General features: G+C 33.0%; 1 protein-coding gene across 9 annotated transcripts in view; it reads right to left on the bottom strand.

Moving 5' to 3' along the window:
* Positions 1-19,887, bottom strand: part of ELP4 (elongator acetyltransferase complex subunit 4) — a 274,144-nt gene that overhangs the window by 111,171 nt on the left and 143,086 nt on the right. Inside the window, exon 10 of one of the 9 annotated variants that reach the window (XM_035264250.3) lies at positions 1,037-1,554. The exons of the other annotated variants lie outside the window; for them this stretch is intronic. Within the exon in view, the coding sequence (XP_035120141.1) occupies positions 1,549-1,554 (6 nt within the window). The 3' untranslated portion in view covers positions 1,037-1,548. Of the gene's footprint in view, positions 1-1,036; positions 1,555-19,887 lie in introns of those variants that run through there. 9 annotated transcript variants of the gene reach the window in all.

Genomic DNA, 19,887 nt, shown 5'->3' with positions numbered 1-19,887 from the left:
GGACCAAGGCAATCTGAAATAATCAGTTATATCTTAATAAACAAGCAGCTCTATAATTTGGGAAATACTCTGAATGAATGTTTTATTATAATGAATAGAACCTCTAAGAAATACTGCTCTATTTCCGTTAAAGAGAGTAACCATGAGCTATCTAGTATTTCATCAGATATCAAAAAAATTAAGTAAATACTAGTACGTCATATTGTATAGAACAAATTCCAAACATATTTAGCATGTTTAAACATGGATTAACGGTGTTTTCTTTTAAATAATTCATATCTATAGCATATAGATATGACAATTAAAAATGTGGAATTTATGATGGATAACTGATAATGAGACTACTGCAGCCTGGGTGACAGAGTAAGAAACCGTTTCAAAACAAAAACAAAAACAAAACCCACCAGTGCTTCATGCCTGTAATCTCAACACTTTGGGAGGTTGAAGCGTGTGGATCATCTGAGGTCAGGAGTTTGAGACCAGCCTGGCTGACATGGCAAAACCCCATCTCTACTAAAAATACAAAAATTACCCAGATGCAGTGGCGCACACCCATTGTCCCAGCTACTTGGGAGCCTGAGACTGGAGAATCACTTGAACCCAGGAGGCAGAGGTTGCAGTGAGCCAAGATCACGCCACTGCCCTCCAGCTTGGGAAACAGAGGGAGACTCTACCTCCAAACAAACAAACCAACCAACCACCAAAACCCAAAAACCACTGTCATACATTTATAGTTTTATTAATTTCCAGGTTTTAAATTTCCATACTTAAACTTAGAATATCATCAACTTATATGAAAGTCATTTGGGTGAACTGTGCATGTGATAACTGTTTTACTGAATTATAAATTTTTTAAAAAAATTACTTATTTTATTATTTTTTATTTTGAGACAGGGTCTCACTCTGTCACTCAGGCTGGAGTGCAGTGGCACAATCATGGCTTACCATAGCCTCAACCTCCTGGGCTCAGGTGATCCTCCTACCTCAGCCTCCTGAGTAGTTAGGACTATAGGTGCCCACCACAATTTCCAGCTAATTTTTGTATTTTTTGTAAAGATGGGGTCTTGCCATGTTGCTCAGACTGGTCTCAAATTCTTGGGCTCAGGTCATCCACTCATGCCGTAGCCTGCCAAAGTGCTAGGATTACAGGTGTGAGCTACCATGTTTGGCTTGAATTATCTTTCAATTCACATATGATCAATAAAAATCATATCTAAAAAGTTATATAGGTTTTTCACAGCACTGGAATAAACATCATCCTTACGAAATGCTAGGATAACAAAATCTCCTCATAACAAAAGACTTCTAAGTTCTAAATGACTGCTCCATTTTTTAAAAAAGTAATAATTGGTGTAACTTCAATAAACAAAACAATTTGAACAGTTCTTACAAACTTCTGCAACAGAGAAGACATTTATTGAATCATGTAATAATCGGTATAGAGTGTAGTCATGCTGGCTCCATTGTCATAAATCACTTAAAACTGGGTGCAGATGGTAAGCTGGTAAAAGCCAGGAGTGTCCTTACTGGGGGTATCCAGAAGTTTTCCTATCCCTATTAGAAATCAGGATTGAAGAGTAGACTATTTAGTCAACAGCCTTGCTGCCCCAGTCCCTTCATCTACCTTCTAAGTTTCCCCTAGAAAAACAAAAATGAACACTAAGCAGCTAAAATCCAGTTCCTGCTTACAACAAAGTTCTTGGTGGGAATGAGAGAACTGTAATACTGTAACAGACCTGGAGCTTGATGACCTATTTTAGCTGCTAGCAGCTAAACCTTAAGTCACATGGCTACTTTAGAGGTTCACAGAATTCTGACTGTAGCAGAGTCAGGCATGCAAAGTGCTTTTCACAGTCACTTGGCAAATAAGTCTTGCTGCTTCTTTTCTATCTTGAGATGCTGCAGCCATTACTCACCAGGGATGTCAATGTGCCATTAGAAAGGTTGTTGTGAGGATACAGTTTTGGTATCTGTGTTTAGTGGTCTACATCTAAATATTCATGTGTCTATGAGGGCTATTAGATGCTAGGCTAGGTGAGGCTTTTTGTTGTATGCCTTTTAATCAAACTGGAAAGAAGTAGGAAGTGGAAAAATATCTTGTTTATAAAGACACAAAATCTATGTCTCAATTTAGTAAGCTATTTATCTATACTATCTTAAATCTCTGAGATTATGTATAATGTATGATGTTTACTTCTAATGACTGATAATGTGTATTTTCTTTCAATGGTTTAAGTAATATGAAATAAACATATACTTCCCTTTGCTAACTTTAAATACTTTCTTTTTTCTTTTTCTTTTTTTTGAGACGGAGTTTCGCTCTTGTTACCCAGGCTGGAGGGCAATGGCACGATCTCGGCTCACTGCAACCTCCACCTCCCGGGTTCAGTCAATTCTCCTGCCTCAGCCTCCCGAGTAGCTGGGATTACAGGCACGCGCCACCATGCCCAGCTAATTTTTTGTATTTTTAGTAGAGACGGGGTTTCACCATGTTGACCGGGATGTTCTCGATCTCTTGACCTCGTGATCCACCCCCCTCGGCCTCCCAAAGTGCTGGGATTACAGGCTTGAGCCACCGCGCCTGGCCCACAAACGTTAAATACTTTCTAATGGCACCAGGCTAGTTAAATGATTTTTGCTCTCAAGCTTGCATGTCAAATGAGCTACAAAATCCATCTTTTAAGTTTCATGCTTTAGTGTAAAGACACATTAACAACTTAACAATTTTTTTTGGTCCAAAAACTTCTAAGTGGATAGTTGTGATTCAGTGTATAAATGTGTAAGCAAATAAACTATTTTATGGTTTGGGCTGATTTGAAAGTAAATTAGGGCCTTTAGTTTCTATCTGAAATTTTTAATTATAAGCACTAGACAGTTGAAAGACATCCTAAATTAGGTATTATCTTAGCTTTACCTTTATTTACTTTTATATAATTATTCGGATGAAAGATGTAACTATAGCATTGCACAAATTTACTAACCCATCTTTTGTTTTATGTTTCCTAAATGATAAACACATTACATTACATATAGATTAAGGCAATAGATCTCTACTAAAATAGCTAACAGTAAATAAAAAGTAGAAACTAATTCCCATATCTTGGTTAGGAAAAAAATAACTTTGTGAAAAAGACTAATTTGGGGAAAATATGCTATAAATAAATTTTTAAGATATAATTATATGTTCAGATCCATTATTCACAGACTCAAAGATGAGCAAGATATCCGAAAAATAGGAGGTTTCTTTAAGACCTTACCTTTAACTTCTTTTTCTACTTTTGTAAATAATATAAAAATGGTTACTTTAAAACCCAAGTTAGAGAAAAAATATGAGAAACATGACTTTTGATACTGGAAAAAGCAAAGGGCTCCCTTTGCTTGAATTTTTCACTTTGTATTATTGTGGAGTGTTATGAAGACAGAATCACAATGTGACATTTTTGTCCTCATCTTGGATGTCCCTAGCATAAGATTATTACTTTTACAGTAAGAAGGAGTCTCCTATTTGAAAAACAATGACATTTACTATGTAACAGTTAGAAGGAGAAACCATCTTTCCTAAATAGCAGAGTGGCTGCAAATCTTCTAAAGGAATGGTAAAAGATGGCAGGAACAAAACACTTCCCAAACTGAATTTTAAACAATGATTCAAATTATCATAAAATAATTATGTTTCAGTCAAGTGATAATAGATATAAATGTCAATTGACTAGGAACAATGAACATGTAAGCCCATGGGATATTACTATCCAATGTTATCAAGATGTTATCAACTTGGCACCTCCCCTCTATTTGAAGGGTACATTTTAAATGCTCAGTTGGTTTGGCCCTTATTAGTCATCTTGATAGGTATACACACTGAATCACTACCATATGTCTACAGAGGCAAGAGGAAGAGATAATATAGGCTGACTAAAAAATGTGTTTAAATTTGAATCCAAATTATTTAATAGGGTTTTAATGCATCAAATAACAAACTCATCATTAAAAAGTTGAGTTTTGCATATGCCAAATATTTAGAAGGAAAAGTCAGTATATTGGCAGGGAAGGATGAGTGGAGTGAAGGAGTTGGCAAGATCTTCACTAAGAAGGAAAGACTGAGTTAAGTGTTAAAGTATTTTTAAAAACAATTCCAGGTTGATATGGAGGTGAATCTCAAGTAGAAAGTATAAATCCTTAAAGATAATACATAGTTTGATAATTAGGGAAAATCTAAACAGTTTAGTTTGGGTTTTGAGAACTGATAACTAATATCCTTTTCCATAGAACAGACAACCTAGAACCATATACAGAGCTAATTAAACATGCAGTCAGGTAATTAGCAGAGTTAAACATTCATTTTTCACTCATTCCACTATGTTTATTAAATATCTATTATGTGCTAAATCCTGTGTAAGCTGCTATGGATGAATCAATGAGGAATAAAAAGACAGTTTCTGCCACTAGTTTACAGTATGGTGAAGACAGACATCAAGGAAACAGAAAATTAAAATAATGTTGTAGGTGCTACAGTAATTTATTAGTTATTCTGGGAGCACAGAGGTAGGCTACCTAACCTACTCTTGAAGAATCGGAAAAATCATTTTCAGTAAGTGATGTCTAAGTGAAAGACTACATGAAGAGCAAGATTGATCTATTGCAGAAAAGGGAAGAGCATTTTTGGCATTTATAAAAGATGTGGAAGTGACAGAAGAATGGGTCACTGAGGAGACTGCAAGTGAGAGGCAAGCTACAAGTGGAAGTTTGAGACAAGAGGTGAGGCTGGAGAAGTAGCCAGAGGCCAGATATTAAGGATATGTATTTTAATACAAAGCACTGGACTACATTAAGAATTCACCTAAAATACCTTCATAAATATTTACTGAATTAGTTAATAGATATCTATGGTTGATCTCACCCTCACATAATTAGTCCTTATAAGTTCAACTGACCTAGTATATGTATTATATAGTTTCATCCTAGGTCAGGAAATTAAAAATCTGACCGATTTCTTATTTTTCTCTCTATAGGGTTCACACACACACACACACACGATACCAAAGGAAATTATTTCATTCTGATATCTAAAGCAAAGAAAAAAATCACAGCTGGGTGTGGTGGTGAATACCTATAGTTTCAGCTACTCAGGAGGCTGAGGCACGAGGATTGCTTGAGCCCAGAATCTTGAGTGCAGCCTGGGCAATATAGCAAGCCCTTGTCTCTTGGGAAAAAAAAAAAAAAAAAAGAATTACAGCATATTAATGGAAAATAATTATTCCTTTGTGATGTATGAAACAAACAAGTGACGTCAATGCTGCCACCTATCATTTTATTAAAAATAGTGTTTTTTTAATTAAAAAAACACGGGACTGGAGTAAAAAAGTAGTCTGAGGAATACAATAATTTTGCCTTATATGATGGTATTAAGGTATTTTTCAGCATAATTTTATATAACTTACTAAAAGGCATGACTGTTCTAATTTTTTGTTAATTAAAAAAGTACGATTCGTAATGTACCATGCTTAGGCATGTATGTATATTAAAAAGAGGGTTGAAAAGAAGCTTATATTAAAACCAAAACCAAAAAGCATAATTATTTAAATATTATATAAAACATCATTTTAATTTGCTTGTTTCCTAAGTTGAAAATAAATTCTGCTTTCCAAATGAAGCAATTACTTTTTGGATCTTCTCTATTCAATAATTACCATTTAAAAGTTTTTGAATATTTACTATAAAGCAATGTTATATGAACTCTTCTGATTAGAAAACAAATGCTTGTGGGAAAAATGGGAGCAATTTTATTTTAAAAATGATGCAAATGCATCCTATAATAAAAAAAAGTACACTTAATGATCATATAATTAGATGGGAGAAGTAACAGTATGATAAGATCAATAAATAATAGATTTTACTTCCTAAGCTAAAATTTAGCACAAAATTCAGTTTGCACAGCATGAGTTAGTGTATAAGTTAGACTTTTTTCATTTAGCTGCTTTTGGTATAAAGAATATATACAAACAGTTTACTAAGTTACTTTCACAGTACTCCCTCTTATTCAGAAATACATGTCACCAGATTATGTTATGCAGTTCACTGGCAGAAGATTTACAGTTAAAGTTTTTAAAATGTGGAATTACATAAATTTAGACAGTTGTCTTTAGGATACTTATTTTAGATGGTGTTATTGAAATCTTACATGGCTCACTGGTAGCTATTAGTTAAAATACAAATAATGCAAAAAATAAATTAATGCAGATTAAGTATTATAAATATAATTATAAATATTAAGTATTATAAATATTGTAAAAATAAATATTACATCCAAAAATATAATGTTTCACTCACTATGCTAAGTAATCACTTCTGTGATGTCAGCAGACTAATTTACAAAAATTTCCAAAATAAAGTTGATGGTTAGTTTACATTAGGTGCTTTAGAAAAACTTTTGTGTAAAATACATTAGTGATTATACTACTGCTTCATAACATTATAAAAAAATACTCCCTATACTAAAAGGAATCTTTCCAAGGGAATTATAAACTTTAATTAAAAGTAATGAATAATGAAAGATAAACTTACTAAGTGCTCACTCTGATGATATAAGAGACTCTATGGACCAACCTTTTCAGGCCATCTAAAGATCTTCAGGTAGGATCACATTTCAATGGTCCGGGAGAGATGAAAATAGATTCCATTTTATAATAAACTTATCTATATGTGGTCTGTGAAAAAGCACTTTAATATTCAAATGTCTTTGTTTAAATAACCTCAATCTTTCCTTTTCCAATTTGTCCATTGTTCACTTGGTCCTTCATGTTGGTTGTAAAAACTAGCCTTACTATTAAATCCTCCACATATTTATACATTTTTGAAAATTACTTCAGATTTCTCTTTTTTCAGGGCATTAGTAAGTCCTTTAATCACTCTTTGTCCATCATCTCAAAATGTTCGTATTTCCTAATTCCAAAAGAAAGTCATTTTCATACAAAAAGACGTAAGGCAGTAAATAAGTTCATTTTCTTAGGTAGCCATTTTTCTCTAGACTTTACACAGTGATAGTAAAAATGGTAATTGAGTCTACATAAGGAATCTTTATCAAAACAATTAAAATGTTTTCTGCTATAGTGTTCAATCTATTATTCTCTTCAAATCTATTTTTAAAAATCTTCAAAGAATTTGAAGGCTAGGTGCTGTGGATCATGCCTGTAATCCCAGTACTTTGGGAGGCTGATATGGGAGTATCACCTGAGGTCAGAAGTCTGGTCAACATGGCAAAATGCTGTCTCTACTAAAAACATAAAAATTAGCCAGGTGTGGTGGCCCACTCCTGTAATACCAGCTATTTGGGAGGCTGAGGCATGAAATCACTTGAACCCAGAGGCAGAGGTTGCAGTAATCCTAGATTGTATCACTGTACTCTAGCCTCATGCAACTCGGTCTCAAAAAAAAAAAAAAAAAAAAAAGAATTTGAAACTTATTGTGAAAAATATTTTATGTTAAAATGAGAGAATTAGGCTGGGTGCATTGGCTCGCACCTGTAATCCCAGCACTTTGAGAGGCCTAGGCAAATGGACTGCTTGAGCCCAGGCAATATGGTGAAACCCTGTCTCTACAAAAATAGAAAAATTAGCTGGGCATGGTGGTACATGCCTGTAATCCCAGCTAGTTGGGAGGCTAAGACGGGAGGACCAATTCAATTGCGCCCGGGAGGTTGAGGTTGCAGTGAGCTATGATTTCACCATTGCACTCCAGCCTGGGTGACAGAATAAGACTGTGTCTCAAAAAAAAGGAAGAGAGAAGACTAATTAAACATTTACTGAGATGTTTCAAGAACTGGTAAATTCTGCTAAGAATCAAATACTAATAGAAATCTGATATTTGATGATTGTAGCATATCAATAATAGAATATTTTAGAAAGCATAGATATTTTGAAAAATGACTTTATAGTTAACCACATAGTGAAGCTAACCTATAGGAAGTACTTGTAATGGCAGAAAGTATTTACCAAACACATTTGTGTGAAAAAAAAAGTTTTATAGTACAGGGGTAATACTCCTGAAGATTAAAAATATTAAAGAGAGAGAGAGAGCGCGCGAGAGAGCACGCGCGTGCGCTCCCTTCAGGCATAGTTTAAGTCTTGTGTCACAAATAAAAGGATCCTCTCTAGCATATGGAGTAGTTGCTATGTCCTCCCAGGAATGGTCTGTAGCTATGTTCACCTCAGGCTCATCAAGAAGAGGTAAACTGTCAAGTATAATTTCAGTCATAGGGTGGTTTGGTTGAGACAGATTAGTGGTATGCAATCATGATAGATAGTTTATCCCAGCTCCAAACTGCCGCTTGGGAAATCTTGAACTCAAATGAACAGAGACTCAGTCATTATTAGTGTCAAAAAGGTATACAGAGACAAAATTTGGTTGGCAGCATGAAAGATGAATCAAGGCGAAAAAGTGACCAATTGCATGTTCAAAATCGAAATTGAGATGCATACAACAGTTTGGAAATACTTTAAATACCAGAACAGTCATACATTATTGATTAATGTTTAAAACATGTTTCTTAATGTATTTTCAGACAGACAATATAAACTAATGTATTTTCTTATTTCAAAACCTTTATTCTCAAGGTGATGCAGAGTAAGCAGTACCCTTTTAGATGCAGGAGTAAGATAGCAAAGTATTTTTTAAAAATTTATATAATGTTTAGTATCTTCCTTCAGCTAGATATTTCCAGAAATAAGACTTTTTAAAAGAAGAACTTAGTTTTATGGTACTATTTTAATATTCAAATGGTCTTACAGTTTGATCAGTTTCTCAGGAAGAAATCAGGATATAACAAAAGCATGAACTTAAAATATGGAAGAACCTAATCTAAATAACTTTCCAAATATTTTCTAAACATTGAAAAGTATATATTTATAAATTGTAAAATACATTATCCTATTGGCAAACACATACTTTAGTATCTTTAAACCAGACTCCCCCCAGCCAAATATCCACAAAAAGAATGTCCTCAAGTGTCAATGCCTGAAGTGATACGCTCTGACAAATCTAACAGCTCTTTCTGTGTCATTCCTAATGCACTTGTCACTCAGTATTATCCATCCTCATTAATGACAATGGGAAAGTTTATCTTGGGAACACGTTTTAAATCATCTACTCTTTACAATGGGACCATGAAATCTCTTACAAAACATGAGGCGGGAACTACTCTGACAACAAAACCCCTTCCTGGCAGCTTTATTCTTAATTCCTGTTCAAGGAGTAATCTGTTTATTATAAAATCATACAGAACAATATATTAAACAGAATTTGAAACAAGAATAGCTAGTGTGATTTTCAAGCTTACAAGTATTTTTACAACATTTTTATTAGGCTGAAAACACTACGTTGAGTTCTTTTTGTGTGATTTCATGCAATCTTCTATTCTATTCTACATTAAAAACACCTTTGAAAAGAAGTTTAGCTTTACATAATTTTAAAATAATTTTCAAGTGACAAGGACACTCATGTTTATAAAATTATTTTAAAATATAGTAACTTACATTAACTTAAAGCAATTATAAGTAAAAATGTCCTCCTGTATAAATTTCCCAACAAAATGCCAAAACATTCCAAACTATAGCATCCTATAGCTTAAAAATAATCTTACCAGGACCAACATTACTTTTAATAATATATTCACATTTTAAACTTCAGTAAGATCTTGTTTACTTGTCTAAGAAATTCCAACATTAAAAAAAAATAACAAAAATAAGCAAGACTTCATAGCACCCGCTTAAACTTACTGTTTTGACTATCAATTATAGACATTGGATAGTGGGGCTAATGAACAGCTGAACTTTTTGTGTATACTTCTAATAAAATCAATATATCTTTATGCCCAATATAGAAATGTATATTTATGTCACTCAATATTCACTTATCAAAAGTTTAATGCTACAGTTTGATTAATTTACTGTATAGTAAAATAATCTTAAGTAGATTATAACAAAAAACTCAACAATATCACATTTAAAGTTGATTTTATAACTTTTAATCACCTGAAATCATCTGTATATTCAAACATGCTACAAACAAAAACACTGAATTTTAATATTTAAACTGTATGAAGCTACAATTCATAAAGCATTTTAATTTCAGAATTCAAAACTTTTAACGTTTTTAATTAATGCTTTATTTTTAAAAAGGTTTATTTAAAGGATGCTGTGCTTAAGGTTCTAAGTTAAATGTACAATAAACACCATAAAATGGTTCATGAAATTTATGTCTTATAAAAAAATATAAATCTAAGGAAAACTAATATATACATATACAATTATTTTTTATATATTAGGTATTTATTATCAATCCAGTAACATTATATAGAAAATAGCAATTTATGTGTGGCTTCAGAAAGCTGAATTAGTACCAATGGTTAAGAGGTTGCTTTAGCATTTGAAAGAATCTGGTAGAGACTGAAATGGGGTGCCTCTAAGAAAGTGAGTTCCACATGATTACAGAGAGGCTGGATGAGAAAATATGTGCACACAATGAGAAGCTGGCTTTGAAGCACTTTAAGCTCCCTTCCAATTTTAACCTTTTATGAAATCTAGGTATTTTCTCAGAGAGATATTAATGCAGACTGTTTGAGAAATCTAGGTATTTTCTCAAAGACATTGCATAAATTCTACAAGTGCAAATTACACAGCAAATGATTGTGTGTATTTGTTGTTTTTCAAATAAAGCTTAATTTTAAGAGTACAAATCCTATTGACAATTAAAGTAGGGTACTTTAATGGAAAATTTTCTTTGTAAATGATTAGACAAAATACTTTTGGCTTTGCAGGCTGTAAGAGCTCAACTTAGTGATGCACTGTGAAAACAGCTATAGACAAAATGACAGCAATGGCTGTTATAATAAAGTTTATTAAAAAAAAAACCCCATGGAGCTGGATTTGGCCCATTGGCCACAGTTTGCTAACCTCATGTTCTATTGCAAGAGGGCATAGTTGCTTTAATATTGCCCTTTCCATACCCATTTTTATGTGGACAAAAGCTTAAGAGCCTTTCCAATAAAATGATTGGAATGTTACAATAACTGAACGCTAAAGAAATTGCTCATGCTTATAGTACTATGAAGAGTAGATCACATTTCCAATATATCTTTATATGTACTTTTTTCAGTTTGAGACTGAATTACACCTTAAGTCAATAACATATTTTAATGAAATGCATTCAGTTATAAATCATATGCTATAAAGCTTTTCTCCTAAATATAATTGTCCTTAATTTAAATTTCTATTTGGATCAGAATGGTTTCTCAGGAGAAAATTCTGAAGAAGCCAAACTAACAAAATAGACTGAAATTTGTCAACTTCAAGTGTATAATAAAGAGGTCACTGGGATGATTCTTCAGAAAGGATTAGTACTAGATTCTGTTATGGAAGTGATATCAGTTACTTTACTGCTAATGTGTATTTAAATAAAATTGTAGAATATCCAAAATGTATTAAAATTCCACGTTATATAATTATTTCATCTGTAACTCATAAGTCTCATGAATTGTTTTCAATAATAACAGCTCATATATTATTAGCTGATTTTTTTTACAGGTTATTTTACTTATGTAAAACCTTAGAAATATATTAAGCATCTAGAGAAAACTGTATTCATACTATCAAACCATTCCATATAATCTGAAGTAAGTTTTGTAATGGTCACACCCTCTCATATATTTTGAGCAACATTAAGAGGACATTCATTCATTAATCCATTCATGCAATATTTCATGAGCACCTACATGAGCAGGCAATGAACTAGGAAAGGGAGATACAATAATGAACACTATGCTCCTAAAAGAACAACATTTTCCCAAAGTTTGATATTTTACAAAAGAAATGCATGCTGTTTTCATTATACTAGAGTAGGACAAAACAAAACAAACAGAACAGTACAGAATGGATATTCAAGAGCTAAATAACAAGCAGAGAAGATTACTTGAAATAGTGCTCTTCTTGGCTACTTACTTCATGATTGGCTTTTGGCCTTAGTATTTTTACAGACCAATCAGTTCTACAGGTTTTTAAAGGTTGATTTATCATTATTTATTTGATTATTAATTTAAACCCACTGTTAAATTACTTTTGTTAATCCTAGAAGGTATTGTTTGGCATTGAGTAGAAATTTCATTTCTTTGACAGTACATAGTGATAAAAAAAATTACGGGTGTATGTGTGGTTCCTGGGTCTGAATATGCAAGGATAGAGGGAAGAATCTAGAAAATGTTGAACAAATATATTTTATTAAATATATACACACATATTATTTTTTTTTTTTTAAGACAGAGTCTCACTCTGTCACCAGGCGCCAGGCTGGAGTGCAGTGGTGCGACCTCAGCTCACTGCAACCTCCGCCTCCTGGGTTCAAGCAATTCTCCTGTCTTAGCTTCCTGAGTAGCTGGGACTACAGGCATGCATCACCATGCCCAGCTAATTTTTTTGTATTTTTAGTAGAGACGGGGTTTCACCTTGTTGACCAGGCTGGTCTTGATTTCCTGACCTCAGGTGATCAGCCCGCCTCGGTCTCCCAAAGTGCTGGGATTACAGTCGTGAGCCACCGCACATGGCTCATTATATATTTTAAAATTTATTTGAGATTTAAAAATGACTTGTATCTCACAATATACATACATAACATGTAAAATCTAAATGTATTAAAATTGTTAAAAGAAAATATTTTCTTTTTATTTAGTACAGATCATTACTAATTCATTCAGAATAAATCAATACTAATACTTTATCTGGACCATTTTTTTCTAAGACTATTGAAAAGGCTATGAAATATACTTAAATCACTATGTAGTTGGATTCCTTTTTCATACCTACGCATGACAAATTTTGAACGTCAATACAGAAAACATAGGCTGCATAAATCCCAATTATTTTGAAACATGCTAGTTTTAGGGTAAAGGAGAGTTGAATACTATCACTGTGTTGTGTTTTGCTATACTCGAATATGATTCATATGTTAAAAAAACAAGTAAATATGTGTATATATTTATGGGTAAGCAATTTTCCCTTAAAAGCTGTAATTATCAGCTTGGGGTAACAGGATAGATGCTTCCCGCAGATGGGTCCCGGGATATGGTCTGGGGGAGCTTGGGCTCAGGAACAACGTGGCTCCTGAGAGCAGGTAGCTTTGGAATCGGCTTCCTCCATCCAAGTTCTGAATACCTCTCCAGACCTGCTGTGAGTGGAGGAGCCCTCACTGTATGCTGGGGCACTGGCTTAAACCTTCCAGCTCCAGGACTATGAGCCAAATAAACCTCTTTTCTTTCAAAAAAAAAAAAAAAAAAAAGCAAAAATATAAGCTGTAATTATGAGCTGGGCGCTGTGGCTTACGCCTGTAATCCCAGCACTTTGGGAGGCCGAGGTGGGTGGATCATGAGGTCGAGATTGAGACCATCCCGGCCAATATGGTGAAACCCCATCTCTACTAAAAATACAAAAATTAGCTGGGCATGGTGGCAGGTGCCTGAAATCCCAGCCACTTGGGAGGCTGAGGCAAGAGAATCACTTGAACCTGGGAGGTGGAGGTTGCAGTGAGCCAAGATTGCGCGACTGCACTCCAGCATGGGCGACAGAGCAAGACTCCGTCTCAAAAAAAAAAAAAGCTGTAATTACGTATTTTAATAATTTTCTATTATTATTTATGTTAAGGATATAGTCCTATTGCATTTGGTTTTGGTCAACATTTTATCAATTTGTTTATAAAAATATTAACAAGCTGGTTTGTGTTACCCTTTTCCTTTGCTTACTCAATACAAGATAAGTTGACCCATTTATTTACAGGATCAACAAGGGCAATCCATTTCATGCTATGGCACTGACCCGTCACAAAGATCTTGTAAATGAGTAGCCTATTGCAATATAAACAAGAGACCTTTAATTGCACCAAGAACGTTTTTGTTACACTATTTTTCGGTGCTACATCATACCTACAGTACAAGTTGGTTAAATATTTCTTACATTAATTAGGCAGAAATATGAACAACAAAAAAACTCCCGTATCAAAATATATAAGTGAAAAGTTTGAGGCATTTAAGTCTACACTATAATAATGCCTTTTAAATAACTATTGATCAGAAAAATAAGCTTTTTTCATTCATATAATTAAATATTTAGAAAATTAATAAACATTCCATTAAAGACAAGAAATTTGGAAACAAAGATCAATCAAAGTCGATATTAGCTTCATTTTATAATGGAAAACTGTTTTTTTTGGAGACGGAGTCTTGCCCTGTGGCCCAGGTTGGAGTGCAGTGGCAAGATCTCAGCTTACTGCAACCTCCGCCTCCTGTGTTTAAGCGACTTTTCTGCCTTAGCCTCCCAAGTAGCTGGGATTACAGGTGACTGCCACCATGCTCTGCTAATATTTACATTTTTAGTAGAGATGGGGTTTCACTATTTTGGTTGGCCAGGCTAGGCTGGAACTCCTGACCTCAAGTGATCCACCTGCCTCTGCCTTCTGAAGTGCTGGGATTAGAGGTGTGAGCCACTACACTGGGCCTATAACAGAAAACTTTAATTGTAGTAAAAGATACTTCTCCCTTTCTATGAAATGACTATATATACTTTGAAGTTTTATTATTTGAAATGTTCAGTGAAGAATCCTATACCTTAAAAAAAACCCACATACATGCCAAATATAATTTATATTGGGCAATAATATTTGAAACAATTTTTCAATAAAGTATAGGGTCAGGTATTTCAACTGATTTACTCAGAAATTTTTGAATGAGTGCAATATATATTTGACAGTCTGACAAAAAATTGAAACCAAATACTCAATTTCATTAAACCCTTCATCTTGGGTATCTTATTTCTGGAAGGCTCATGCCAAAATGATTTAGTTTGATTCTCTACAACAATGGTGGGTTGACTTGACAGCACCTGACAAAACAGTTCAGTGAATTTCACTATACCAGATACAAAGAACCTAAACTGGCTACTCTATAAAATGTCCACTGTGACTTAAGAGTTATGACAGTAATAAATTTGCCAAATTTTTTATTTCTACTTAAATAAGAGAACTGCTTTACCAGTTTTTGGGTTAAAGACATTCCCATTACATTCTATTTTCTCTTAATTATTTATTATGGTACCCAATTCTACCTTTTAAAAACTAATAATTTGTATTTAACATCATATTTTCTTAATGAGGAACACAATTTCTTCATATTACTAAAATGCAGAAAAGTTTTTCGTAATATTCATCAACAAAAGGAAAATATTTTATAATCATAATATTTATTGCATAATTATTAAATTTAAATTTATTATTTAAATATTTTATTTAAAATATTTAAATTTATTATTTAAATATTTAAAGAACTTCCAACAAATCAAGCTTTTTGCAAAAGAGAAAAATAGCTTGTAATATGAAAGAATCAAACTTGCATTAGAACCAGTTATGATAAAACAGGCAAAAATTAGAAATCTGAAAAATGAATTTGGGAGACCCTTATTAAGTTATAAGTTGTATATACTTGATTATCTCACAGAATAATTTTTGATGCTCCAAAGATAACAAATGTAAAATAGCTTAGAAAAATATAAAATATAAAAACAGGTTGATTAGATATAAGCAAGTTAATATTTGTGAAAGTAGTGGAATATGGAACTTAAGTGAGTCCAATAATAATATACTGTAACTAAATTTGGTAGACTTTTAGACTATATCAAAATAGTTGATAAGGAAAACTACATTTCTTTGTATACAATATATTCCCACTTTCTTTCGGATTTAAAAATTCTATAAAAGTAAATAGTATTTTAGAGAATAGCTCCTTTTTTTTACAAATTAATTTTCCTGTAATAAAAAACCTACCATATTACTAGAAGTAAGGTAAGAACAGGAAGAATATCATCGCCCTAATGTATTCACACATATATATGAATATACATACTAACAATGTTATATAAGGGAGAAGCTGCGATTAATCCAATCACAATTTTATAATGTATTTTATAAAAAGTAGAAATGCATGCTAGGGAACAGAATTTTTAATATGAATGTATGTATATATATATATATGAATGTATATATATATATATCACATTAACACATTTTTTGAGACTTAAAAAAATCATTTTTTATTGAAGAATCTTTCAGGACAGAGACTTTCTGGCTTATGTAATGAAGAGAAGATAGCACTACCGCTTAGGGCATGGCAGACAGTTGATGGTTAAGAGCACAGGCTTTAGAATAAAATGGGCTTCAATTTAAGTGTCATTTCCACCAGTTTTCAGTTCTGTGACTCTGGATAAGTTGCTTGATCTCTTCGAACCATAAGCTTCCTCATTTGTAAAATGAAAATAATAGTGTTATAGGGGTAATTGTAAGGTCTATGAAATAATGCCTTTAAGCACTTGCAGTAGCCCTAGCCCTCCGTTAAATATGTAATAAAACTTACTTTTTAAAATTAATAATGAACAGAATTTCTGAACATGTTAGCTTTCCAGTGTTTTCCTGCATATGGCATCAGAAAAACTGAATTTAATCCTGGCTCTAAACACACATGTATGAATTTGGGAAGGAAGGTTGTATAACTCCTATATATTTCTTTTTATTAAAATACGTGTAATAGCATGTATACAACGGTTCCTGCTAGGATTAAAATCAAATATAATAATGCATGTGAAAGCACCCAATGCAACACCTAGAACAAATTAGAAACCAAATACATTTTTAAAGAAAATTACAGTAGACATGAGTTACTTTAAAAACAATAGTTTAACAATTTAACAAATACTTACGGAGCACTTGTTACACATACTCAGGATTTAGCTGCAAATAAGACATACTATATCCTTACTCTTGTGGAGCTTACATTTTAGTGGTGAGGTTGGGAAAATAAACAAACTGAGCAACAATTATAAAATACATTATACTGAGAATTCAGACAGTACATGAGGGTGAGTAACTTAGTGTAACACTTCAGACAGGCCAGTCAGACTTCTCTAGGGAGGAGTTTGAGAGAGTTAATTCAGAATCCAAATGACATGAAAAGGCCTTGAAAAGATCAGAGGAATGAGGATTCTGAACATTTGCTGTGCAAAGGCACTGAGGCAGGATTAAATTTGAAATATTGTGGATACAAAAGTATCCCCAAAACTACCTATATCACAAGCTCAAGGATACCATATTTACCAAGCATTAGTATTACAGGTACCTTGGAGGATATATTATTAGTAAGACATATTTTCTTACTTTCTAGAAACTTAAAAAATACATTTTGGTGAGGAAATGAAATAGCTGTGATTTGTTATCATTTTCTGTTTTCTTTTTTTCTACCTTCCTTAGACACCATAAATGACACACTATGAAAGTGTTTCAGAGAGTATCATGTAAACTGGACAAATTCTGCTACAGTAATTCTACAAAGGTTTGAAAAAAATCTTTGAAGAATTGCAATATGATTTTCCTGGAGGCAAACCAGAAAACATATATATATATATATAAATGTTTATGTCTGCAGAAGTTAGGAAGAAGGAGAAGAGATCTTTTTCCCTTTACATAATTAGACAATGCTGAGTCTGGATCCTCCTGGTCTAACAACTGAGATAACTGCGCTACAGGTAACCACAGTATCTTTACGAGAGGCTGTTAGCAAGATTCTAAATATTTGACTTTGCTTCGTGTAACCATCTCATTCAAATATATACTTTCCTTAAATTTCCTGAGTAACATAGTTATGAGTAAATATAATAAATAGTGCAATGCTAAATAGTATATCCTAAATTCAATGTATAAAATGAAGATTTTTTATATAAAAATTATGGTCATATTTTAATAATATTTCTCAAAGAAAGATGATTCCTTTGATATAAAGTTTCATAGCCTATGTGTTGAGGACAATATAGAAACTTTAAGACATATAATAGCCAAATACGAATTTACTCTTCCTTGCCAAATGAAGCAATGATGTTCTGCCAGCCAAACTAACAGGAAGCATGTGAAATGAACACAAAAGCAAACAGGCCTTACACTGCCTAAGGGAAAGTCAGCAAGATGGCAGTTTCAATCATTCGGAATAATACTACAGTAGCCTTAGGCTTTTCTCAGAATGGAAACATGTCACTATTACTGCAATATTTCAACAAATCAGAATGCAGAGAAAAGAACACTTATGCAACCACATCCTGGAAGGGGGCACTTTACTCAACATTTAAGTAGAAAACAATTATAAAGAAATTTCAGAAAAATTGTCAGTGAACATAAATGACTCAGGGAAAAATGTTTTTTCTTTCAAAGTGCTTAATAGATTTTTCAAAAGCTTCCCACTTAGAAACAATTTCCATATATATTCTCCTCAAGGAATTATTAATGTAGAGACAAATTTATATGAAGTGGTAAGTGAAAAGTTTGATATTCAGGCTGCCAGTAAGAAATGCTCATTTTTCCCCAGTACAGTACTATTACTTTGGAAGGTTTGATCAAAGGGAATAAGCTTTTACAACATTTATATAGGAAGTTAAAAAATACTTCAAATATTTTGGGAACTTACCTAATCAGTATACTTTTTGCATGTGTCTAGTCATGTAGCCATCTTTGGTCAATCATCAAAAAATCAAAGGCAAATTGGCATGACTCAACCCTAACTTTAATACCGCATGATTGTGTCGTGTAAGCTTGTTTTGTGTGAGAGCTGCTGTGGTTTTAGCAGAGAGATTAACAACCGGACCTAAGCTGGCCTCCAAACCTTGCCCTGCTGATGCCTCAAGCTCTTTGAAGTCTGACCATCATACCTGGCAAAACAACAGTGGGAACTAGGATGGTGTCAGATCTAATCAAATTGTTTGCTGCAGCATAGCTAACTATGGGGTTCACTAATTGGCCCAATTGCGGATTATACCTTTTGCTACAGATTCAAGACAATAATTTAGTTAAATGATGTTTTTTTTTTCTTATCTCTTCTAATTAAGATTCCAAAGTAGAAAGAAATAGGATTAAACAGATTCTCAAAATTGTGTTCTCCTTAAGGTGGTATGTACTTTTGACAGGTTAACTGTGGCATGTGAAATATATAAAGTGTAGCAAGTATTAAAGCAACTTCTGTGAAACATATGTAATGCTATTATATGTCGATAACACTAGGGAATGAAAGCATAAATATGAGAATGATAACATAATGAATATATCAAAATGTATACATGTAAAAATATATTTCCATTATTAAAAAATGTTAAGTTTTGACAAGTGATTTAATCTAAATGAATAGATGCCTATGTGCAACTTTGATTTTTTTTTTTTCTTTCTGCTAGCTGCAGTGTATCTAGGAATAAAAGCTAGTTGAAATAGAAAACAACATTTGTAGTATACTGAACTATGGCCCATGATGCTACCCTTAATAAGGCTCCCAAGCCAGACATTTATATTTCCATTATTTTATTTTCGTAACATAATTGTGAGTTGACAACCAAGTTAACCATCCCTCCCTCCATCTCTAGATATAGTAAACATATTCATCATTCTACTTCTCATTTAAAAACCAGAAAAGCTGCTGAAAATAAGCATAGGGAAGAAAGTAAACCCAGGCCCAAAGATATCATGAAACACTCCAAATTATTTCACATTATCACAGCCACTAGCACCCTTGTAGTTTATAAGAGTTTATGCTTTTCCAATATGTAAATAATAATCCTACTGAATAGTACCAAGTTATATGGCAATATAATTATAAATCTAAGTTATACCGATGGGACCTACTATTCTAGCCATAATACTTGAGAATAAATCTATTACATAAATACATCAAAAATAATAGCAACTTAATACAAACTGGTTGGTCAATTCTTTTGTGAGAAAAAGTTCTTGGTGACTGGAGAAATACTGGGGTCCTATTCTGAATTAGAGACAAAC

This window comes from Callithrix jacchus, chromosome 10, assembly GCF_049354715.1.
Source record: "Callithrix jacchus isolate 240 chromosome 10, calJac240_pri, whole genome shotgun sequence".
Taxonomy (NCBI): domain Eukaryota; kingdom Metazoa; phylum Chordata; class Mammalia; order Primates; family Cebidae; genus Callithrix; species Callithrix jacchus.
The sequence above is the reverse complement of the archived record's forward strand: the minus strand, read 5'-3'. Positions and strand labels throughout refer to the sequence as shown.